Source organism: Martes martes (genome assembly GCF_963455335.1).
Source record: "Martes martes genome assembly, chromosome: 1".
Classification (NCBI taxonomy): Eukaryota; Metazoa; Chordata; class Mammalia; order Carnivora; family Mustelidae; genus Martes; species Martes martes.
This window is the reverse complement of record NC_137888.1, coordinates 118,054,088-118,078,387: the sequence shown is the minus strand read 5'-3', so window position 1 is coordinate 118,078,387 and position 24,300 is coordinate 118,054,088. Positions and strand designations below refer to the sequence as shown.

The 24,300-nt window shown below is 52.4% G+C and overlaps 1 protein-coding gene across 1 annotated transcript in view; it reads right to left on the bottom strand.

The window, feature by feature from the left end:
• Positions 1 to 24,300, bottom strand: part of ITGB5 (integrin subunit beta 5) — a 113,431-nt gene that overhangs the window by 2,836 nt on the left and 86,295 nt on the right. Inside the window, exons 11-13 of the mRNA XM_080796275.1 lie at positions 7,720 to 7,942; positions 3,675 to 3,778; positions 51 to 170 (exon numbers count right to left, since the gene is read on the bottom strand). Coding sequence (XP_080652401.1) covers positions 51 to 170; positions 3,675 to 3,778; positions 7,720 to 7,942 — 447 coding nt within the window. The remainder of the gene's footprint in view (positions 1 to 50; positions 171 to 3,674; positions 3,779 to 7,719; positions 7,943 to 24,300) is intronic.

Here is a 24,300-nt window from a genome sequence, read left to right as displayed (position 1 = left end):
CAGAGCAGGGAAAGGAGTCAGAAGCCGAGCTCCCCGCCGGTCGGACCCACCTGGCTCCTTGAGAACGGTCAGGTTGGACTTGCCGCTGGCGAGCTCCGCGTAGGTGAACATCATGACACAGTCCTTGGCAGTTTTGTAGAAACAAAGCACAGCCTCTTGGTCATCTTTCACTGGAAGAAAACCGGGCACAAGTGTCTGCTCTGAGCGACCCAGTGTGCTGACCGACGGCAAGGAGCCGAGCACCTCGGTTAAGCAAGCGGATGCTGAGAGACATAAAGGGGAGGCTGGGCCTTTACGAGAAGCTGGGGTGTCTTCCATCAAGGATGCAGCCCCAGCGCAGTGTGGGTTGCTCTGGGGCCATGAATCCTCTGGGGCGCGAGCAGTCCCTGGGGAGTACGAGAGAGGCTCTGCCAACCTCCCCCGTGTGGGGCAGGACAGGAAGCAGGGGGAGCACTGGTGTGCTGCTCCGGGAGGAGGTTGGGACGTGGAACTGCCCTGGACGTGAAAAGGACACAGAAAGGAAAGGACCATCCCGATGCCCTGCAAGCCCAGGCAAGAGCTCACAGTCGAGTGCACCTGGCTGAGAGCCCGCTGCGGCGGCCAAGCGTCTGTGGCTCTGTTCTAGGACGGAAACCACAACGACAACAGAGGGCGACGAGGATGTTCCGGCAAGGGTGCCGTGGGCCAGCGCCGGAGGCCAGGGCGGGGTCTGGATGCCACTTGCAGGGCTCCTCCACAGGGAGCAGCCCCCGCCTGGCCCCACACAGCTGTTCCCCTGACACGACAGAGTCCCAGCCCCCTGTCCAGGCATCACCCGCACTCCAAGGCTTCTTTGGCAAGGGTCAGACTGATTTCTAGGAGGGAAAGTGAGTAGGGAAGGGAAAGGGGACATCCGACAGCAATAGCCAGTTGGTCCTGAGCAACTGCGGTGGGTGGAGGTAGCTGTGTGAGATGCCTTTCGGCTCTTGCCTTCGCAACCCTACTGCTCTCACCGGTTTTTAACCGGGAACCAGACCAATCAGTGTGGTCATCAAAGGTGAGGGCCTGGACCATTCTCCCAGCCCCCCTACCCGTAAGCCTGGCCTGGCTGAGTGTAAGTGTATGTGAGAAAAGCCAGGAGAGGGAAGAATACACAGTCCATCTGAGTGGACACCTTCTCATGGAGGATTTTTTTTTTTTTAAGATTTTTTTTTTAAAGATTTTCTTTTTTTTTTAAGATTTTATTTATTTATTTCACAGACAGAGATCACAAGTAGGCAGAGAGGCAGGCAGAGAGAGAAGGAGAAGCAGGCTCCCCGCCGAGCAGAGAGCCCGATGCGGGGCTCGATCCCAGGACCCTGGGATCATGACCTGAGCCGAAGGCAGAGGCTTTAACCCACTGAGCCACCCAGGCGCCCCCTCATGGAGGATTTTACTGAGAAGTCGCAACCGCCCCAGAGCAGGTGCACCAGGCAGGGGGCCCAGGAAGGTGGGGCCTTGTCCTTCCTGCCTGTGTGTCTGGGTGGGGGCCACTGCTGCTCCAGGTGAGCGGGCAGACCGTGCTGGGAGCCAAGCCTTCGCAGCAAGCAGAAAAATGCAGCGGCAGGAAGATGGTGTGAGCCTGGGCTCCGCATGGGCCCCCTTGGTCTAGCACAAGCCCCAGCATACGGCAGTGCTCAATGAGCCAGGGCCAACTAAGTGCACGACTCAGCGTCCTCAGGAACTAGGAATTAGCCACAGCGGTCAGTCGGAACCATGGGGTAGGAACGAGGGAGGCCGTGCATGGGGGCCAAGATGGGAGGCTGGAGCTAGGAGCCCGAAGCAGCTGAATTCAAGCGAGGCTGCCAGCATGGGGGCCTCAGAGGCAGAACCCCTGTCGAGGTACACAGTCTTGTCCCCTCGCCCCACTGTTTTAGGTACAATTCAGTCATTTGAGTATGTTGACGATGTATCACTACTCTCACCATCTAATTCCAGAACATTTCTATTACCCCCAAGAGAAACCCTTGCTGTTAGCAGTCAGTCTCAATCCCCATCTCTCCCCAGCCTCTGGCAACCACCGACCTACTTTCCGTCTCTGTGCTTTTGCCTATTTTGGACATTTCACATAAATGGAATCATACGATATATGTCCTTTTCTGTCTGGCTTCTCACACACAGCATAATACCTGGAAGATTCGTCTCTGTAGCACGTATCAGAACCCCACACCTTCTTCCCCTGGATGGATGTACCACATTAGCTTTCCACGGGTTCACGGACACTTGGGTTGTTTCAAACTTTTGACTACTATGAATAATGCTGCTATAAGCATTCATACCCAAGTTTTGATTAACGTGTTGTCCGTTCTCCCGTGCATACACCCAGGAGCGATTCACTGAGCTGTGTGATAACTGTTTAACCCGAGGAAGCCGCCGGACTTCTCCAAAGTCGTGCGCCATTTTACATCACGGCCAGAATGTATGAGGGTTCCAACACAGGGCCGCTTTGGTTTGTGTAATTACAGTGTTCCAGACAAGTTTCCAAGTCAGCCACGTGCACTCACGGCTAAGGGATGTGATCTGCATCTCTTACCCTTAGAGACTCTCAGCCGGGACAGCAACGGCTGTGCTGGAAAAGGGACGGAGGCAGCCCAGAGATGGTGGAAAACAGAGGTCTGTACACCCCCGTCTGAGCATCCTGTGGGCTCCCACTCAGAAATGGACTTGTAGACATTGTCCAGAGGCAAAGGCACAGGGACGGATGGACAGAGTCAAATTGGAGTGGTTCAAATGAGAAGAAGCCTCAAACGAGAGCTGCCGTGCCAGAGAACAGAGCAAGGTGCGGTGAGGGCTACAGGAACGGATGTCTGCCACGGGGACAAGAGCCAGGGCGGCATGTGGGCCCAGGTGCCATCCAGCCACATAAGAGCTCAGCCCCTTCTGAGGCCTTGCAGCATTGTGAGAGCTGCACCAGGCTGAGACCAAATGTGGCAGAGAGACCTGGTAGTCGTTCATCAAACACGGTTTCCCTGCCTCCTCGGCACACAACTTGACTACATTTCCCAGAGACCCTTGTAGCTTAAATGACGCCAGATTGCTGAGTTCTGGCCAGTGACATGCAGGTGGGAACCCCAGGCATCACTTCCAGGCCCAGCCCACAGAAGCATCCCACGCGATCCCTCATTCTGTCTTCCTCCACAAGCTAATGAGTAGAGAGGATTCCAAGGACCCTGAGGAGAGTGGAACCTTCATACAGAGAGGGTCTGCATTCTAGAACGACCTCACAGAAGGCCTTGCCAACCAGGAATGTCTTCAGTGGACTCGCAGTGAAAGACTTACATTCTGTTAAGTCACTGAGGCCTGGGGTGTGTCTGTTACAGCAGCTAACACGGGTTGTCCTGACATACCCGCCGTTCAGAGAGCCTGAGAGATGTGGCTAGGAAGGGGCTGGACTCCAGGGATGGCACAGAAAGTGATGAACAAGGAGGTCGTACCTGCAGAGGGCCTAGAACTTACACCCTAGCACAGGGAGCCCAAGTCCTCTTGGGGAGCCCCCAGTAGCGCCCAGGACCCTGACGCTGTGGTTCCTAACCCAAGGCTAGACCAGCCCTGCTCCCCACCAGGCACCAATGAATCACCCCCGGGGGATGAAGCCTTGAGGCATCTGCCAAGATGCAGAAGGGGATGGCAGCCCAGGGCCGCTGGGGCACACTCACCGATGGTGTCCACCCATGTGACCACCTCATCTTTGCACAGGTTGTGACAGGTCTGGTTCTCAGCCGGGACCCCCGAGTGAAGCAGCAAGCACTCGACGCAGTCTCTTTGGAGAAGCGGGGATAAATGCGGGTGTTAGAGGCTGTGCAGTAGCCCCCCAACAGCAGCCGAGCTCCCAGGGGTGCATGGCCCGCCCTCCTGCCAGGCCTGGGCCCTGGAGGCTCTAACTTTGTCCTAGCTTCACATTTTTGACCTAAGGGCTTCTGCTGGTCTCTGACTGCTGTCACATGGGTGGCCGGAGGGTCCTTGGAGGAACACGTGTGAGTTTAGAAGCATGTCTGGCCTCCATGTTGAGTTGCAGGTTGGAGATCTCTCAAGTTCAGATACCAGGAGCCCAACCCACTGCACTCTGCTGCATCTGATGCTGGCAAGCGTGTGCCCCAAGCAGAAGACATCACAGTAAGACATGGTGTTCTGGGCCTTGTACAGGGGTCCTCACAACCCCTCAGCCAGTGCCTGCTGCCCCACATTGCCCCAGTTCCCACGATCGCAGGGCCCTCAACTCTCCTCCGTGTTAGACTCTCCATGGGCCTTTCTAGAAAATCCTGCTTCTAGAGTATGGCTACACCCGTGAGACCCACATCTCCAGGCACAGCCTGGCTTCCGGGTTCGGCTTCACAGTGAGGGCGATGAAGCCCTGCCCAGGAGCCCCTCAGGCACTAGCCCCCTCTCCCTCCCAAAGGAGCCTGCCTGTGAGCTGGGCTACACCCTGTGAGTTGGTTTACACTAGCTTCCGGTAGAGGACACAGGGTCACAGCCTCCTCCCAGGAAACGTACATTTCAACGGGGTCCTTCTGGAGAAATCGGGTTAGGTGCGAAAGAAAGACACTCTGAGCCCCTCTCCTCCCGTGTCGGGTGCACAGTTTAAATCAGGTATTGTCTCTGGGTGAAAATGCTTAACAACGGTGCTCGAGTAAGGGTCAGTTCTCCTTCCCAGAGCCCAGCCCAACTCCAGGTACTCCCCATCGACCTGCGGTTTACGCGGGAGAAGACGACTCCTGAGGAGGCAGGGCCAGAGCAGCAAAGCTCTGACCAAGGGCCTGTGAAGCCTGCGGTGGTGGAGTGGGGGGCGGTGGGACGGGGGACCACAAACGGACCCCCAGGGAGGGGTGGTCTGGGGACAGACAACCAGCTGACAGCGAATTCTCAGGGCCCTGGCTGGGAGCGCGTGGTTCCTGGTGGCCTGTGAGGAAGGTGAGCACCCTGGAAATGGGCTTCCTCAGGAGTCTGGGTGAGGGCCCAGGAGCTTAGAGTGCAGAGCACAGGCGGGGACCCCGCAGAGACCTGGAGGACGTGCCGCCCTGCTCACCCCACAGGCCCGTGGGGACCAATGAGGCTGTGTGTCCGGAAAGTTCTCTGGCAAAAACACAGAAGGATGTACAACCACTGTGCACGGCCTTCGTTATCATCATCTGTTTTTTTAATTCCTTGAGACGGAGGCCGGTTACTACATTCCCAAGGGAGAAACTGCGGCGGGAGCACGGAAGCGGAAGGGAGTCGGAGAGAACCTCTCCAGGACCCTCTTTGTGTATGGGGAGGCGAGGGGGCCTGGGAGAAGTGGAGGCAGAGGGTCCAGCGCCCAGGGGCCCCGCCTCTCAGTAAGCCCCTCCCAAGTCCTCACTTTCCCAGGAACGACCTCATGGAAACTCCGGGGAGTTACAAACAAGTTGTACTGTTTGCATTTCCCCTGAGGCCAGAGTCCCAGAGGGCTGGCCACTGAGGCTGGGCTGGGGGCCAGGAAGCCCCGGTGTAGTTCGGCCTCCTGAATGAACACACTGCAAAGCCCCCCCAGCCAACCTTCCGTCTCAGCGAGGGTTTCCCGAGCTTTCCAGATGCAACCCCGGTTGTTGTTAAACCACAGGGCCACATCCAAGAAACATTCCCTAATTACCATGTGGACAGATGCGTCTAACTCGTATGCTCCACACACTTGGCTGAAACTTGTGATATACTGTAGTCACGTGTTAAAATAAGTCTGGCCTTTTAAACAAACAAGTTGCTGAGAGAGACTTGACTCCGAGAGCCTGTTAATTGAAATCAGCTGAGGCTGAGTGTGACCTCACCCAAGGTGAAGGGTATGTTTGGTTAGTGCTAGAAAGTGGAGATTGGCTGTTCTGAAACCCCGGGGCAGGGAGGGGGAAGACAGAAGGCATTCAAAACCTGGTGGTTCCTGGCAAAACAGCAAGTAGAAAAACAGCCTGCTGCAAGTCACTATCAAAGGGAATTTGTTTAAAACAACAGTTGCACTTGGGCAGAGAAAAGAGACAGAAGGTCAGTGCGGCCCAGAGATAAAGGAACAGTGGCTTCCTCACAGCATCTCCCTGCTTTCCCTGTTGCTTTGGTATTACTTAATGGAGAAGAAATTATCAAGTGCTATGTTTTCTAGGTCTTAAACATTTGCAGCTTGGGATGTGCCATTTTGACTAAAGCACAGGCTGTTGGGCCTTTTAATTGACTTCTGGCAAACCTACACTGCCTTGTGGCTCCAGAGGAAAGAAATGGGCTTTATCTACTTTTATTGATTCCATGTGTGCGGTACTCGTTGGCCCCGCCCCCTTCCTCTCGGGTGCCCCGAGGACAAGGAGCACACACCTGACAGAGTCCTGCTGCAGGGAGCTGGGGGAGGGCTCCTCCTGCCCTCCCGCCATCCCATGTGGGTCATGGCTGTGGCTCCAGGCTCAGAGGGACACAGCCATTCGGGCTCCAGATCCAGGATCCTACCCTCGTCCCCTGGGAGGTTTCTGTTGGGATTTCTGTTATTTCTCCACTCGTAGCAGGTCTAAAGTAGATCTGTTTTTCTTCTCCCTTACTCTCCCCGGCTCTTCTCCAATTACACAAAATAAATCTGACCCTGTCTATCTTGTCTCTCGATCTGCAGCCAGCTCTCAATTACCCACGCCTGGATTATTTGAGGCAAACGTCCAAGCAGGGGTTCTGCCACCCAGAACATTTCGCAGCGAGGACTGCCCAGCAGCCACGGCAGGCTCACAGAGCACGAGCTCCTTCCATTATCAGCCTAAGCCAGACATTTGGAGGGGAAATGTGCCAAAAGAAAATTGCACAGTTGCGTTCCCCAGCCAAAGAGAGACGATGTCTGTATTATTATTTGTTTCTGATTATCTGTGCCCGTTTCCCTCACTTGAGGCCCCTTAGCATGGGTGGTGCTGACACAGCTGTTTTTTTCTAGCAAAATTCAAGAGAAACAGTCACTCTTGCCTTCCTGATGGCATAGCTCCTCAATCCCTTTAATTCCCGTACATTCACACTCTGGTAGAGGGTGAAGGGCACAGCCACCGGGAGGTCAGCCTGCGGAACGTGACCCTGTGGCCAAGGCAGCGGAGGCCGGGTGCCCATTGTCCGGACAATCTCTGCATTCAGCAGCAGCACAGGGCCCATGTTCCATTATCTCTATAAATGGAGCAGAAAATTCACAAGCCATTGTGGTTTGTTGCTGGCAGGCCTTATCTAGGTCAGATGCCCTCCTACCCAATCTACCTTCTGATTATGTTTTGTTCGAAGCTGCATTTGCCAAACAGGCATCCTGTGAAACATTATTTGGGAAATGTTAATGTCAGGGAGAGGATCAAACTCGTTGGAAAACCAGACGTGTGCTAAAGGCCCTTCTGAAAAACTCAGTAACACTCGAACGGCTCTGAGAAGCCACTATGTTGGTACCAAAACCGGTTTAATTGAACTCAGTGATCTGGTAACTTCTAAATTTGGCAATAGAATAGCAGTCTTTTTTGTTGTTGTTGTCCTGTTTTTATTTCCTTACAAAATCCCCATGGAACCAGCATTTCAAGAACACTATTTTACTATATAGTGTAGTTAATACCGAGTTACTGTTCGTAAGAGTCTCGCTCCCCTGCACGACTGGGCAGTGGAAGACGTGGGGGATGGGAGGAAGAAGCTGGCCAGCCCCAGGGCCCAATGGGCTGGAAGACAGGCCTCGTCTGGGGGGAGAAGCGAGAGTGAGGGTGCCGTTACCTCTTGGTGCTGCAAGCGTCTGGGCAGGTCGGGCACTTCTCACATGTCTCTCCAAAGGCTCCTGGCTCCGTGCACTGGCACTGCCCACACACACAGTGCCCACGGTCACTGCACATCTGGCCATCTTTGGCCAAGCATGTGCTGATGTCTGTCGAGCAGTTACAGTTGTCCCCAATGTATCCTGCGTAGCACTTGCATTCTCCACAGTGACACTCGCCATGGCCTAAAGGGACACACGTAGCATGTCAGCAACCTGCCTGCAAAAACCCCAAACCCACCCCTTGTGCCCTACCATGGGCCAGGGACACGGATGGTGTCCTGCAGCGCTGTTTGGGCACACAGGGCCCAGTGCTCACAGGCTTCGGCAGCCGGGGTCCAGGCAGCATGTGCGGCGCAGCCAGGCCTGGGGCAGTGCTGCCCGCCGGTTCAGAATTTGGCCAAGGGACGCCACAGGACCAGGACCCCAGGGAGTTTCTTCCTGTCTCAACTGTCATGTAAAGAACAGCCACCAAATAGGTCCATGTCCTAATCCCCGGAACCTGCGAACATCACCTCCCACAGCAAAAGAGACTGCAGATGTGACTCCGTGTAGGATTCTGAGATGACAGCGTCTCCTGGACTCTCCAGGTAGCCCCGATGCCATCACAAGGATCCACAGGAGATGAAGACAAAGGTGGATCTGATCACAGAAGGCAGTGGCAGTGGGACAACAGAAGCCAGACGCTAGCTTCGGCCTTTGAAGATGGAGGAAGAGGCCGGAGAGCCAAGAACTGTGAGGAATGCAGCTCTAGAAGCTGGAGGAGGCAAGGAAATGGATCCTCCCCAGAGCCCCGGAGGGAGTCCGGCCCTGCCAGCACCGTGACTCTAGCCCAGTGGAAGCAACTGCACACTCGGAGCTCCAGAATTCAAGAGAATAAACCTGTGTTGTTAAAGGCCACTCACTCTGTGGTAATTTGTTACAGGCCCAGTGGGCAGCGAGGCTAAATTCTCGCTCTGGCCCCAGACCCGGAGCGCGTGCGGGGGCCGTGGAGGCTAGCCGAACAGCCCTCACTCCACCTCCATCAGCCTTCACAAACGCGAGCAGTTCTGACAGCTGTGCCTCGAGGGGACCCTTGGCGTCCTCCCTCCACAGCTGATGTAGCCAAGACACAGAGATGAAGGCCTGCTGGAGGTCATGAGCCAGCAGCCGGGAGCCAGGACTCGCACCAGGGAGTGTGACCTCCAGCACCCACCGCCTCTCAGGAGGAAAGGGGGCAGAGCAGGCCCGCACCGAGATGACAGCCAGCTGAGGCGCACCCTGCTCCCCTCTGCAGGAGGGACGCTTGTCCCGGCCTGCAAGGTGGGAGGGGCTGGGCCTCCCCTGAATTTCTGCAGGCACCAAGGGCAGAGGCTCCCTCAGCCTGGAGGACAAGCATGTGTGAGTGTGAGCAAGTGAACATGTCGCTTGGTGAAAAGCATGAGGCACACCAACGTCCAAAGGGACCAAGGGCCTGACTGGACTTTCAAACCTCTGGCCTCACACAGGCAGAAAGCAGCACTCTCTGTTGCAAACTCTCACTTCACAAACTCTCCCTTATGCTATTACTGCATGTTTTCCTTCCGGATGTTGTCTTGCAAGAACTGGCATGACTGAGCACCTACTTCCACCTCCAGGAGACTCGCGCCGTGGGCATCACACAGGTGCAGGCCTTGCATTTTACTCCCACACGGGAGCCAGTTACCCGGGTAGTTGGATCCCGGCACCTTCTGTGAGCCCAGCAATGAGCATGACCCACAATTTAGGTCAGGACCTCATTCCAAAGAGCGTCCTTACTGGCCGCTTACTGCCCCCTTCTGCTCTGTCTGCTCCACAGTGCCTAGAATCTGCAGGCAGGAGGGAGGCCATCTGGAGAGACCGAGCCTCCTGGGCCAGACAGCCTGTCCGCCTGCACCGGGGCTCGGAGCTGCAGCAGAAACAGAGCACCCTCCCATCTCCCAGGCAGCACCGAGCCATATGGCAGCTCTCTGAGTGAGGTGAGGAGAGCCAGGCCCCGGTCAGCAGGAGGCTGTGAGTGCCCTTAACTGCCTGGAGGCTGGCATGTGGACATAAGGCCCAGGAGGGAGCAGCACCCCTGCCCCAGGGTTACCCCAGGCAAGGGCAGGGGGCCAGAGGGCACTCACGCATGGCAGGAGGGGGCTGCACAGCCTCCTGTCACCCAGCCAGTGAATAGCATGGGTTCTGAGCCGGGGCAGGCAGGAAACCACCTCCCATAGGAAGTCTTCCCAAATGAAATGGATCCAATCTGCACGACCCCTTCCCTCTCCAGCCTCAGGGGCCACACTGGTCAAGGGCCTGTTTTCAATTAAAAATGGGTCACTGTTGGGGTAATCCCCCCAACACACAACTTCATTATGAAAATTTCCAAACCTGGCAGCCAAGTTGAGAGGATTGTACGGTGAACGTCTATGTACTTGCCACCCACGTTCCACTGTTAGCAGATTCTCACATACCACCCCTCTGTCTCCCCATCAGTAGTTGCCAAAATGGATTTCAAAGTGAGCTGCAGAGGTGAGTGCTTCTGGGATAGGTTTCTAATACAGCTCTGGTGCTCTCCAGCAGCTTGTACATCACACCTTCCCATAAAGCAAAGACACAAAGAGCGAATGGCACGGTCAGTGCTGTCTTTACAAGCAGCAAGATGGTACCCAGGCCGGAGACCCTGCTTTTTCTTCAGAAAGTAAGGGGTGTTTCCCTCCCAGCTGTGTGTGTGGCAGCAATACACTAACCAAATACAACCTGCCCTTGTATTCTGAAGTGCCTCTTCTGGAGAAGAGGTAGGGTATTATTTTGTTGAAGACTTGGGTTTCGGGTGAGATGTATGTGTGTGTGTGGAAGGCAGAACTTGTCCCCCACGGTGCCTGGGCATGGAAGTGATGGGATCTGCTTGCTGAGAAGGTCAGCAAGGGTACCTGCTGCTCTGAACTCTCCCCCCGTGACCCCAGATCAGCCATAAGCCTGGCTGCCTTGGGTACGTCTGATACCCTGCTGGAGCAAGAGCTCCCAAACCCAGCCAGAGGTCAGTGAAGTTGAGTGTGCCCCAGATCCAGGCTCAAGCAGAGAAAGTCGGGGATCAAGGGCAAGAGAGGGACAGGACTCACTACCAGACATGAGCCACTGCAGGAAGCTTCCCACAACACCTGAGTAGCCAACATCGACAAGAAACAGTGTGCAAGCCCCCTGCAGAGCGGACAGAGCGCAGACAGCCCCGGTCCCCTCCACTGCAGTAAGCAAGCAACTGGGGAGCTGCTGAGGGGCTGTGGGACAACAGAAAACCCTTCTTCATGCAGTTTGGGCCTCAAATATTTGACGACTCAAGTCAAGTCCTAACAAGCCAAATCAGGGAAACAGCGGATCCTGGCCTGGTGTCACGGCTGAAGCCTCATAAGGGCTTGTCTTCAGCGGCCTGTTGGCTCCCCTGCTCGCCCCAGTTCAGGCTGTGAAGCAGTTCTTTGACTCTCGAAGACAGCCTGAAGCAGCTATGGCACAGATGTGGCTCGTGCTGCCACATCCTCCTTCCCACCTATGGCCGACCTTGGCTTGGCCTCCCCCTAGCACAGTACTCCAAGCAGGTTCTACCAGCTGTGGGGCCAGCACACGAGTTAGAGCTACTGGCTGTCCTGGTTTAAAGCTTCCATTTAAAAAGCGTGACCCATACAGGTCTTCCAAAATTAGGCAGGTCTGGCTACACTTCAACCTAACCCAAATGTCTCAGACCCTGCAGCTGGGCCTCAACCCGCCTCTCCCCCAAGCTACATGCACGGAGATTCCCCACATCTTCCGGTCGGCCCTTAGCCTCTCCTAATGCCCTAGTAGGAAAGGAACATGTTATTAAAGTAACAAGGGCCATTTGGCCTCGTCCCAAGGATCAATAACCTACCAATCACCAGTAAAACTAAATGGGGGACTGGGGACTTGATCCTGGCCAACAACACCCAGAGGGCATATGCAAGGACTCTTCAGCAGAACACAGCTCGTTTATAATGCTGCCCTCAGCGCCTTGGCAGACTGAGCTGAACTTAATGATGCCCGTTTCATACTGTGCAGACATAAAAATATTTTCACTGCACAAAGGTAGGGATATGGAAGGGCATGTGAAAGCACTCTGTAAGCTGTGGCTCGCTCCACGTGCAAGTTATTACTACCTTCGTTAGAATGATTGATAGCTAAATGGACAGGAAGTTGTAAATGTGTCTATTTATACAGAATTTCAGCTCCACAGAATTCAACAGCTTTCCATCAGCACAACGGTGCTTGTGTGGGCTGTGGGCCAAGACACGGCCCCTTCCCTCCCTTTATAAAACAGAATGCCGACTATTAAGAGGAAGGGGCGCCCTCGGGGCAGGCTGGGGAGGAGCTGCTAGAGGAGAGAGGAGCACCAGTGGCCTGGAAGCTAAAAGGGACATGAGAGGAAGGCCTGGTAAGGGCAACAAGAGATCAAGAAGGGCAAATCCCAAATGGCTGCTGGGTCTGGGCACAGTCCGGAGGGCTGAGGGCACAGTCCAGCCGGTAGAGAGGCAGCTGCAAGCAGGCAGCTCCCACATGTGATCTGGTTGTGCAAGGTAAGGAGGAGACGGGGAGAAAGGCAGACAGGATATTCTGAAGATGGGATCGATCTGCGTACTCTTCTGACTGAAGACAAAGATTCAGAAGAGAGAAGACTTGGAGGGAAACAGAGGGATCGAGGGAATGGCAAGCTCTAAAGAGGAGAGATCACAGCAGAGAGAGATGAGGGAAAAGGGGAGGCAAGCTGAGCGGGGAGGGCTGTGGCCGGAGTGGGATGCTCAAGCTTCCAGCCGAGTCGAGAGAGGCTGAGGGGCTACACGGAGCCAAGTTCAAGTCTGTCCTTCACCATTTACTATGTCACCTCAGGCAAGTCCCCAAACCCATCTGAAGATCTGTTTCCTCATCTGTCAATGAGGACTATGTCTTCCTCATGGAAATGGCGCCAAGAAATACAGTGCTGTTGTAGGTAAAGCCCTAACTCGGTATCTGGGGCATGGGGTTGTCCAGGAAATGGGCCAGAACTGCTGTGAGCTGCTACCAGAGCTGAGCAAGCTGGGCACGTGGACACCAACACAGTGGACAGCGTCACGGGGAGAGGCAGGGACGGTGGGGTTTGGGGGAAGGGGCGAGCATGAGGCAGCCACCAGAGTCTTCGGGGAATGAAGGAATGGCCAGGATGTCAGTAAGTGACAGGGAAGGGGAAAGTCAAGCCTGGTGCAACTGGATGGTACGCCCTCGGAGGAGGGGAGGGGGTTGGAGGTGGAAAGCAAGGATCTAAAGGGGGCCCTGAGGAGCTGGGAGACTGCTGACCAGGAGGGGCCAGCCCCTCAGTCCCCACCAACTGTTCTCAAGGCCCACCCGTCTCAGGAAAGAGGGGGAGTGGGGACTTCTGCAGGGGCTCAGAATGAAGAGGAGCCTGTTTACCGTGGAACACAGGAGGTGGAGAATGGGGACACAGGGAAACGCTGGGAAAACAGGGCCGTGGAGTGTGGTGAACATGTGGCTTCCAGAATCAGAACGCCTGAGCTGGTCCCTGGAACCTGCCACTTACCAGCAGTTACTGATGTTTAACCCCTCTGTATCTTGGTTTCCTCACTGTAAAGTGGGGCTGATTAAAAATGCCTCCCTCATTGGGTTGTCATATGCATTAAATCGCCTAACCTACGTGAAGCACTCAGTCAGCATTTAGCATAGTAAGCGCTCAATAAACGCCAGCTAGCTTCCACATCATTGGTGCTATACTGGGAGTACAGGAGGAAGGGAGCCCGGACCAGATCTCAGAGGAGAGCGGGGGTAGTACTTTCTGGGAGGCTGGGTCCAAAACTGCCAGGGGTAAAAGCTCGCATGAGTTACCTATCCCTGTCTAACCCAAGGCGAGAACACCCAGGACTTGGTACGGGTGCTCAGCAGCCTCCAGAGCCTTGGTGGGGAGCCTGACACCATAAGAGTGCCCACGGTCCTGCTGGGGTTGCTCTCTGAGGTACGTCTGAGGCAGCACAGGGTGGCCCAGGAGGGAAGCCGCCACTCCCCCTCATCCCCAAGTTGGACTTGGACTCTGGGCCTGCAAAGGACCCAGACAGCCATGGAGTGACCTCAGAGGAGATGCCTGAGGACCGGGGGGCTTGAGGGAGGAAGAAGTCAGCCTGAGATGGGCAGAACCAAGAAGTGATTCTCTTCTCCCCGTTCTCATCTGGCGCAGGAGCAAGGGGTCACAACCAGGCAGACACCAGACCCTCAGGGCACAAACTGTCTCTCCACAGCTGGCCCCAAATAGTTTCCATCCAGCTCTGGAACACATTGTGGCTTCCCTCGGCAGCAGTTCCAGTCCCTGCCGGGAGTCCACTCTGGCTCTCCGAAGGCTAGGGAGCGGAGAGAGGACTAAGCCCGGTTCCCCTTCTCTTTCTCCTGGTCCTGCCTCCCTCCCTCCCTCTCTCCAGTCAGTGCCCCCCACGCCCCCACACGCAAGCAGACTGCTTGCTCACTTCCTCTCTTTCCTTGCTTCCTCTCCTCACAGACCCAGCACCCCCTCTCTCAGAACTCTGCCCCCCAGTCTCCCCTCCTCTCAGAAGAGGTAGCCTGTAAACAGGAAGTGGTGAGAAGAAAGAAAAAGGGGTGTGTTCTGAAAATTTTCTGCTCATTTGGGTGGTTTGTGTCACCAAAGTCGGGTCTTGAATTCTCCCAACAATCGGCTTCAAAAGAGCAGGAAACCAACTGCCAGCTTTATGTGCTTCCAGTCACCCGTGTCTGTGAGACGCAGAGTCCTGAGAGCTGCCCAGTCAGGGCACCACGGCAACCAGGAGCACAGCCCATGGTCCTGCCTCCTGTAACCTGGCGGGGGGCCGGGGGTGGCAGGGGTGGAGGTGTCGGAGTCCCCGCTCTGAGCCTGTGGACACACCGCAGACAGGGCCCTTGTCGTCACAGACATCCTGGCACAAACACGAGTAATGCAGGACCAACGCCAGACGAGGGCTGACCTCTCTGGGGCCAAACACATATCCAGGCTTCCAGAGGGCATGGCCTCCCTGGCCGGGGCTTTTCGAGCAGGAAGGGGAAATCCCTCCTAGGAAGTACTCTCCGTGCCGACAAGCAGGTCCATGTTACATAACAGGCCCTCTCACGTCCTCAGCGCGTCCCTGCCGCGCCCGCGCCGCCCACTGGTGTCGGGGTGTTTCTGAGTCTGGTCCCGTGGGAATCCCCTCCCACTACTTCAACTTTCCCTTCTGTACACTGACTATGGTTCCAGAAAAAGTAAAGAATGGAGAGTTTTGAAATGCAAATGACCTTAGCCTGGCTGCAGGCACCTCAGCAACCACTGAATAACCCTCTGGACAGGTCGCTCTCCACAGGTGTACCTTTGGGGTCACGGGCTTTCTGAGTCCGTGAACGTGGTGCTCTCCTGTCAAGGGCGGTCACCGACGGGAGAACATGCCCTGGAAGGGCTGCTCCCCGATGAGAGCACGGCGTGGCCTCGTTCCACACCAAGCCCCGAGCTCAGCTCTCTGACCGGCTACGTCGTATCCTGTCACTCTACTTGAGATGCCTTGGAATGGCTCGCTTTGGGGACGTCTTTTCTCAGTGACACTGTGGGGCTGTCTCGGCTACCTACTTGCTGTCTCCGGGCCTCGGTCCAGTTCCCTCATCAGGGAAAGGGGGATCATGCCTTGTCTACTGAACAGGATCGGGGAGTTTCTGTGCAATGTGCCACAGAGAGGGGACGGCTCACTGCCTTCAAGCGATTTTTCACTGCATTGAGACACGAAGCCATGCTTAAAGTCTCCTAACCTAGAGGGACCTCATGACTACTCACGGGGGGCAGGCACTGTCTAAAGCACTTCACGTGAATGATCCCATCAGCCCTCCCAATGGCCCTGTGCCACCCCTGATTTTCAGGGACGGAAAATGAGGCACACAGAGGCCACATGAGGCCAAGTAACTTCCCCAGAGCTGCAGGGCAAGTAGGTGCCAGGGCAGGGATCTAAACCACATGTGTTTAACTCTGGAGCCCACATTCCTAACCACTACCTGTATGGTTTCTGTAGCACAACCCAGTCGTGAGTAAGCGACACAAGTTAGAACAGTACCTAGGATAAATGCTCAAGCGGCCCAGGGTAGTAGAGTTGAAAATGTGCAACAGGACCACCCCCAAGCCTGGCTCTTTTCATTTAAAAAAAAATTTTTTTTAAAGATTTATTTATTTATTTTAGAGAGAGAGGGAGAAAGCGTATGCAGGAGGTGCGGAGCGAGAGGGAGACAGAATCTTGAGCACACCGTGCTGAGCACGGAGCTGTCATGGAGCCCAATCCCCGAGATCATGACCTGAGCTGAAACCAAGAGTCGGACATTCAACAGACTGAGCCACCCAGGCGCTCCAAGAATGGCTCTTTTAATCTCTGATCATTAAGCCCCTTGGCCTCTTCTGTAAAGTAAAGGCAGCAGACTGGGAGGGCTCGACAGTTCCTCACCCACTGTCATAATACTGCTCAAGGTCAGAGCAGGGAGAAATTTGGAGCACTTATATGGGCTCCAGGCTCAGCTATCGGTTCTGGAATAGCAGAAGAGAGAAGGCATTTTGGGTGCAAAAAACCAAAGCTGCATGAGATCATTCACGAAGATGAAAACACTGCACAGCCAGGAAAGGAAGTATCTGAAGAGGAGAGATGTACCAGAGTGGGAAGCAAGGGTGGGGACACAGATACAATCCTAGTGTATGTATGTAGAATCGGATGGATGGACAGACAGACAGGAGGGAGAGGAGGATGTCTGAGGATGCAGGAAGGAAGAGGATGGAGAAAGGAGGCCTATTAGACTAAGGAGTTTAAGTTTATCCTTTGGCTCCCAAATGGCCTGACAACAAACTCCTGTGGCTTGAGGTCAGCAGAGAGCCTCACCTGGAGGCAGCATCCACCGGGCTGCCTTCCCACGGTGCACCTGCCCCTCCCCCAACTCAGGCTCCACGAGGCTGCCACAGGGCTTTTCTAAAATGTAAACCGTGATGACACTCTGGCATAGAGCCCTTTCCTGGCTCCTCATCACCTGTAGCCCAGCTTTTGCATTTCTATTTTGTGGACCAGCATCCAGGCCCCTCCCTTGAGTCACCCCAGCTTCTGGCCATTGCAAAACATGTGTGAGGTGCTGAACACTGGCGTGTTTTGGTTTGCAGCAATCACCTTGCAGGCAGACCAGAAGGGTGGTCAAGGAGATGGAAAGAAGATGAATTTGGAAGAAATATAAGCGGTCAGGGGACAACCTGGTGGCAGACGGAATGTGGGCAGTGAGGAGAAGGTAGGGAGAAGGACGATTCCTGGGTTTCTGGTTGTGTAAAGGGGAGATGAGGAGAATGAGAATCATGACCGGGAGAAAGAGCTGGAGACCGGTTTGAGCCATCGTGAGACTGAGGTGCATTTAAGACACCCAGTGGAGATGTCAAGAAGTCGAGTGGCTGAAAGGAGCTCGGCAGCAGGTTTCGGCAATGGGACAGTATGGGCGTGATGAGGGAGAGGACGGCCACACCAGCCACCGAGAGGGTCGCTAGAGGTGAAGGACCTGAAAAGGGGACTCAAAGTGGTGGCCGAACTACGTGAGAGCGCATTTCAAGGTGGGTGTGGCCAACAGTGTCAACCGAGGCAGGAAAGTCAAGACGAAGGCTGAAAAAGTCTATGAGCTGTAGTAGCACAAGGCCATGAGGGACCTGGGAAGACTTTGAATCCAAACTGGACTGAGGTGAGGGCGGACTGGGCGGGGACAAATGTTTTCAGAAATACAGCTGCGGGGGCGCCTGGGTGGCTCAGTGGGTTAAAGCCGCTGCCTTCGGCTCAGGTCATGATCCCAGTGTCCTGGGATCAAGTCCCGCATCGGGCTCTCTGCTCAGCAGGGAGCCTGCTTCCTCCCTTCTCTCTCTACCTGCCTCTCTGCCTACTTGTAATCTGTCTGTCAAGTAAATAAATAAAATCTTTAAAAAAAAAAAAAAAAAGAAATACAGCTGCGAATATGGAGGAAAGAAAGGGAAGTAAGAAGTGGGAGGTTAAGGGTTTCTCTTTCTCTATTTATTTATTTATTTATTTTTTAGAATGAAGAGACCTGAGCATGTTCAAGAGCTGACGGAAGACTTCATTAAGAGGAAAATGTAGATATAAAATCACTTATCACATGGACATATTTGTTTATTTACTCATTTGCCTCAACCTGTTAGCCTGCAAACCCGTACAAATCAAAGATGGGTGTTTTCTTTTTGTTTGCCCAATGCCTAGAATTGTCAGGCACACAGGAGATGCTCAGAACATGTCGCTAGAGGCTGGGAACATCATCAGGACAAGCCTGAGGCCCTGAGGGAAGACATCCAAAGCTGTAAATTAGAAAGGGAATAGAGAAGTACTGTTGAGGTTTATGAACTTAAATGTGATTCTTGAGGTATTTCAAATTCTTAACACATGTCTAAGAAATCCAGAGATTTAGAATACCATGAGGAAAAAATGGTTAACAGTTCTTTTTCCTTTGGCAGGTCATGGTCACAGTCAAGCAGAAGTCACAAGCTTTGCACCATACTCTTGCTCTGGTATACTGTTCAGGTTTCTCCAGCCACAGGCTCTTCAGACACATGAACAATGATGCATCCTCAGTCTCAGGGCTAGCTGCTCCTCTGTCCTTGGCTTCGTGTCAATGAACCAGCCCTAACAAGGTCAACTGATGGTGCTTCCCAAGGGGCAACGTCCTGACGAGCCCCTCACTCTCTGTCTTCATCTGCTGGACCATATGCTGCATTCATGTTGTATTTGAGCAGCAAAATAGGACTGCCGCTAAACAAGTGAGGTGATGTTGCTTTTAAGCTAAGCTTCTCCAAACCTCAGCATTACGTTCTGAGATGACAGCATTGGCCCGAAAGCTAAGACTCCATTGTCAAAGGCAACAGCCCTCTCAACGGATGCCTCTGCCCTTCTTGTCTTAGCACCCGATTTCTCAATGCTGATGCCCGGCTGCCAAGTCCCTTGAATTACTATAGCATTTCACACGAGGACGGCAAGGAAAGGACTTGGTCTCTGGCCCAACTTACCAATCACAGGAGATTAAAGCAATGGATGGAAGTGGAAAAATCTGTATTCTTTAATGAACTCATCTTTCCAGTTTCAGAGAAGTCTGTAAACAGCTGAGTGAGACGAACCATAGTCCTCACAGGACCCTAAGGAATGCTGACTCAGAAAGAAAAACAGAGGGCCTGTGGCCAAAAGAAACAGAGGTTTCTCAGATCAACATCTTGAATCTGGCTTAACTTGCCCAATCCACCTGGCAGGCACTGCTGCGGGAATGCCAACCACATCTGGAGAAACATGAATTTGCTACCCTCTTGATCACTGCAACAGGATGAGAGGATTACTATTTTCAACCTGGAGATCTGTCGTGTTGTGGTTGGCTAACAGTTGCCATATTCCACCCTCATTTGGCCACTGTTCAGAGTCGGGTGCAGCATTCTTAATGGACAGAGCTGGTCTGGAATGTCACATGAGTGGGCCACGCTGAAGCTTGGCTGCCAGGAGCCAAGCCAAGCCACAAGATGGCAGGAAGCAGCTGCCCAAGAATACCCCTGAGGGTTAGGGGAGGTGGGCTTTTATTGGGTCAAGGCGTTGGGTCAACCGCTGGTGGGAAGTGTGGCCAACAGGGCCAGTCTTCTCAGCCACAGTGTCTTTCACTTGGGTCGGATCAGTAACAGCCACATCAATAGCCTGGTAGAGTAACAACAACTAAGTGACATCATTCATGTCAAAAGTGGTTTATAAATTAGAACAGGCGAACAGAGGTTCCTGTCAGGAAAGTGGGTTCAGCATAATCAATAAAAACAGACAGACGCGCACTGAATACGAAGAGGAACATTCTGTCTTCCATCAAATAATTGTCATAAAAGGGTGGGTACCTCAGCCAGTCCCTTGGTTCACATGTGTCCTTCAGCCTCACCTGCTGTGTCTGATACATCCTTATGCAACCCAAACACTCACTTAGGAAAACAGACACTAAATGTTTCCTAAAATTTTGACTGAAATAAATAGCACTGATTAGGTAAGACTTGGAAAATGTGGGCTCAGTGCTTGGGTGGTGGCGGCAGCAAAGGCTGGATTGGTAATTTGGAGGTTTGGGAAGGGCCCCACACTAATCAACATAAGTAAAATTAGGTAGAAATGAGGTAACTATTTATTTGCAAGGTTCTCCTGGTCTGACTCTCTAATCAAGAATCATATGGGTCACCTGGGTGGCTCATCTGGACAAGTGTCCAACTCTTGATCTCAGCTCAGGTCTTGATCTCAGGGTCATGAGTTCCAGCCCCGAGTTGGCCTCCACACTGGGCATGGAGCCTACTTAAAAGAATCACAGTGACCTTGAGTCCCAGTTCTGGGTCTCAGTTTCCCCAAGTGTAAACCGTTAAACAGGTAATACAATGTTGATCCACTGTGTGCGACTGATGTTTTTAGGAAAGGCACAAGACACAAATAATCCCACTATTTTGTGGGAACATGACGAGAGCAAAATGCTAAAATAACATACTAACTTGGGAAGTATATTCCTTTAGCTTAGGGATGGCGGGGTCACCTGATCAAAACTTTTCAGGGAAGTGGTTGTGAGCTGGAGTAATTGGAGTGACCCTATTCTCTGGGTCAGAGGGCAACAGGCAGGGTTTAGGAAGATGTCCCAGACAGAGGAAGCCAAAGCTGCAGCAGGTCAGACTCAATCAGAGCAACTTCCAGACACTAGGGAGCGTTTGCATCTGGGTGGTGTTCTTAGGTCAGTGTTCTTAGAGCCATGGACACTCACCCCAAGCGAGAACAGGGTTCCTCCATCCAATTCCACCCCACCCCACCAGAGGCATCGAGCAGCAGAGGCCTATAATCGATTATGTCACAGTTTCCAAATCAAGACCAAACTCAAAGTTATGGCTCAACAACCAAGAAATGAAACCAACCCTTTAAGTGCTCAGTTTAACTAAGAATGGGAAATTGTCTATGTGTTATTCTATAACATCCAAAAACTAATACCACCCATGACTGAGATCTTATTTTTTGCATTCTCATGGTCTTCCTAGGATTTTCCTTTGCTTTTTAAGTTTCATTATTATTTCTTTCATAAGCCAAGTGTCATGCCCTTAAGGATCAGTCCTGAAGTTCAAAGGCATGCACAGGGTCCTCACCACAGAGGCTGCTCTTGCACATTTTCCTTTGTAATTAGAGAGAGAAGCGCAGTGAGGTACGATCCAATGCTTAGAATAGTCCATTTTTCAGAATCACTGGTGAGTTGCTGCTTACGATCTTTGCCGAAACAAAATCTGGGCAGTGAGCAAGGGCAGTACGAAAACTCCATTCCCAGAGCTAAGGTCAGAGCATGGAACAAGGCAGGTTCTCAACACGGCTTCCCAATATCCTCTCCCTTGTCTCTCAAGAGCTCGTACAAGTCCGCATGGTAAAGGTAGAAGCATGAATGATTCATATCCTCATTCCTCAATCCTAGCAAGTTTCTGAGAAGTGGAAAATTCTACAGGCAACAAACAATGGCAAATTAATTCAAGCAACCCTAGCTCTGGAACCCTGGAACCCAGCACAACACTTGGCATGTGAACGGTGCTCAGTGAGCTGTTACTGAATCAGATGAAATCAGCAACCTTCCTAAAACAAAATGACCTGCAATCAGAGATCACAGTTTCCATATCTGTAGCCGCACTAACATTGGGTACTTGCTATGCTCTGGTTTTCCCAAAGAACTCTCTCCAATCACAAGCTGCAAGAAGCTAGCTGACCCGAGGCAAGCAGTCCAGCGTATCTGGTACAAGCGGCTAGTCTGAAAGACGTACTGTTTCCTTGTAAAGCTAGGCCCTAAATGTTGGTACCTTTCTGTCTTTCAAGTGAACTTGAGCAATGTCTGGATACAGATGGAATTCTTAGAGAATTCTTGATCATGGGGTGCCTGTTGAGAATTTCTGAAACCAACCTGTTTTATGCCATGAATGTCTCTGAAATTTATCTCTGTGGAAGAAAATGTTTTTCCAGGAAGGAGTGGGGTGGGGAGACCAGACCGTGATGTTTACTCACACTGTCCAAGGAGCTTTACAGACATTGTTCTTTTTCTTTCTTTCTTTTTCAAATATTTTATTTATTTGAGAGAGAGTGTGTGTGTGAAGGGGAAGGGCAGAGGGAGAGAGAGAAAGTTTCAAGTAGACTGCGCTGAGCACAGAGCCCAACACGGGGCTTGATCCCACATCCCTGAGACCCCGACCCGAGCCAAAACCAAGAGTCAGACGCCCAACTGACTGAACCCCCCCAGGTACCCCTGGACATTGTTCTATTTGATGCTCGCAACTCCCTGGGGTATTTGACAGATAAGAAAATCTGCCAGAAATTGAGGGTTACTGGGAGGGACGTGGGTGGGGGAAGGTGAAATACGTGATGGGTAACAAGAAGGGCCCTTGTCACGATGCGCACTGGGTGTTGTATGGAACTGTTGGAATTACTACACTGTCCACCTGCAACTAATTTTATACTCTGTGTTAACTAACTGGAATTTAAATAAAAACTTAAAAGAATGTATCTGTCAGGGAGGGGGTAAGTCAAGAGTCCAAGGTAACAGAGGCAGAAAGGGGCATTGCTAGGTTTAGAATCCAGACTTGCACATGCACTGGGAAATGGTCTCCATGGAAGTGTCTTTACTAATGAGGGGTATAGCATTCCTTACAATCATAATTACTGAAGAATCCTGTAACGAATTCTGTTCTTAGAGCCTCCATACAATGGAACATGAGTCTCTTGACTTTTGCTGTCATGTGCATAATTCGGATTTATGTAACAGCAGATAAGGGAAACTGTGATGTGGATATTCCCTTGGGGAAAAGAAGCCCAATCTCTAGAAAATACATGTATTTTGTATTCTTATATTTGCCATCAGCACCTGGGTAACCATCAATAAACTGAGCAGAGATTGACATATATTGTGAAAAACCTGAAGAATTTTCTAGGCTCTCCCACCTGAGGCGCACAGTGGTAGCAATTCCGGCAAGGGGCCCCTTTCTTAGAACATTAAACGTGTCATTTAATTCAAAATGTACTTTTTGAGGCCTTGGTTGTGGAGGTGCGTTCAAAATGGTCCTCTAATGAGCCATTTATGAAATATGCAAATTTTGATGCAGTGGCAGAAGGTACAACTGTGACCACAGGCCCAGGAACGGCCACCGCGATACTTATGCTGAGTGTGAAAAGTACACTTCTGAAGAAAAACAGGATAAATATGGTGAGAAGGACTTTTATAAACATAGCTGGATAACTACTGCCAAAGGAGGTGTTTCATTTGGCAAGAATCGAGAAGTCTAAAACCAGGCCTTAATGTCAGAGGAGGCTGTAACTGGAGAGGAGTCACAGAGCCTCATGAAGCGTTCTGGAAACCATCCGCCCAAACCCGGAGCCTGGCTCTAGCCACTGGCAATGATGCCACTACCGTGGCTCCCATTGTTTTATGTTTAGGAGAGAACTCCAGATGCCCCTTAGCCTCTGACTGCCTGCCACGTATTAAAAGATTTATGTATCTATACAAAAATCTAGATTAAAAAGAAAAAATATACATAAAATAAAAACTGGCCGAATGGCCTATCAGAGGAAGTAAAATATTTGAGACCTCACTTAGATGTACTTTTGGGGTCTTACAGTCACGAGACCAAAAGGGCTCCGTTCAAAATTCCATATCCTATTTAAGTTTTCCCAATATGTGAAACCCAAGAAGTAGGCTGACCGTTAGCGAGTTACTCAGTGTACGCCAGTGCAGTCACTCGAAGTATGGAGGGTACTGAAACTTCAGGGCTGAGACCGATTTCAACAGTTTACCACAACGGAATAACTCAAATCCCAGGAAATGCACTGTTTGGGTATGGTAACCAACAAAGAACAAGGTTGGCGCAATCATCTTTTATTCCATTAAGAACAACTAAACAGACCACGTCCTACTTCTGTTCCAGGAACAGAGGGATTCTGAAGGGTCAACATTTCATGAGACTCAGAAGAAGAGAAACCTCACAGTGGCTCCCAAAAGCTCCCTTTGCACACACAGGGACAGTCTGTGGACAGACTAGGTTCTGTTGCCTCTAGAAACCAGAGGGAAACACAACAGCCCTGAGTGCACACACATTGGCATGATGTGTGCCAAAACTCGTAACAAAAGCTGTTCAACTGCTTCCGGACCTTAGTCCGATTGCTCCACTACTAACTTTTATGCCACACGACATGTTAAAACCTGGACTCTCTCGCATTCCCCCTTGGTCTCCTCTGGGGGGAAGGGGAGGGCAACGGGACAAGGGACTGTGAGCCTCCCATAGACAAAGAGACCAAGAGAGAAGCGGAAGGAGTTTCTCCAGGACGTCCCTACTGCCAAGCCTGGCCCTGGCTCTGCCAGAGCCCCTGCCTGAAGACAGACCACAAGCACATGGCCCCTTGTGGCCCAGGCTGCAGGGAGAGGGGTGGGAAGGACTGTGAGAGAGTGCTGAAGTCAGCTGCTCCCGAGGCTCTGAGTCAGCACCTTCCAGA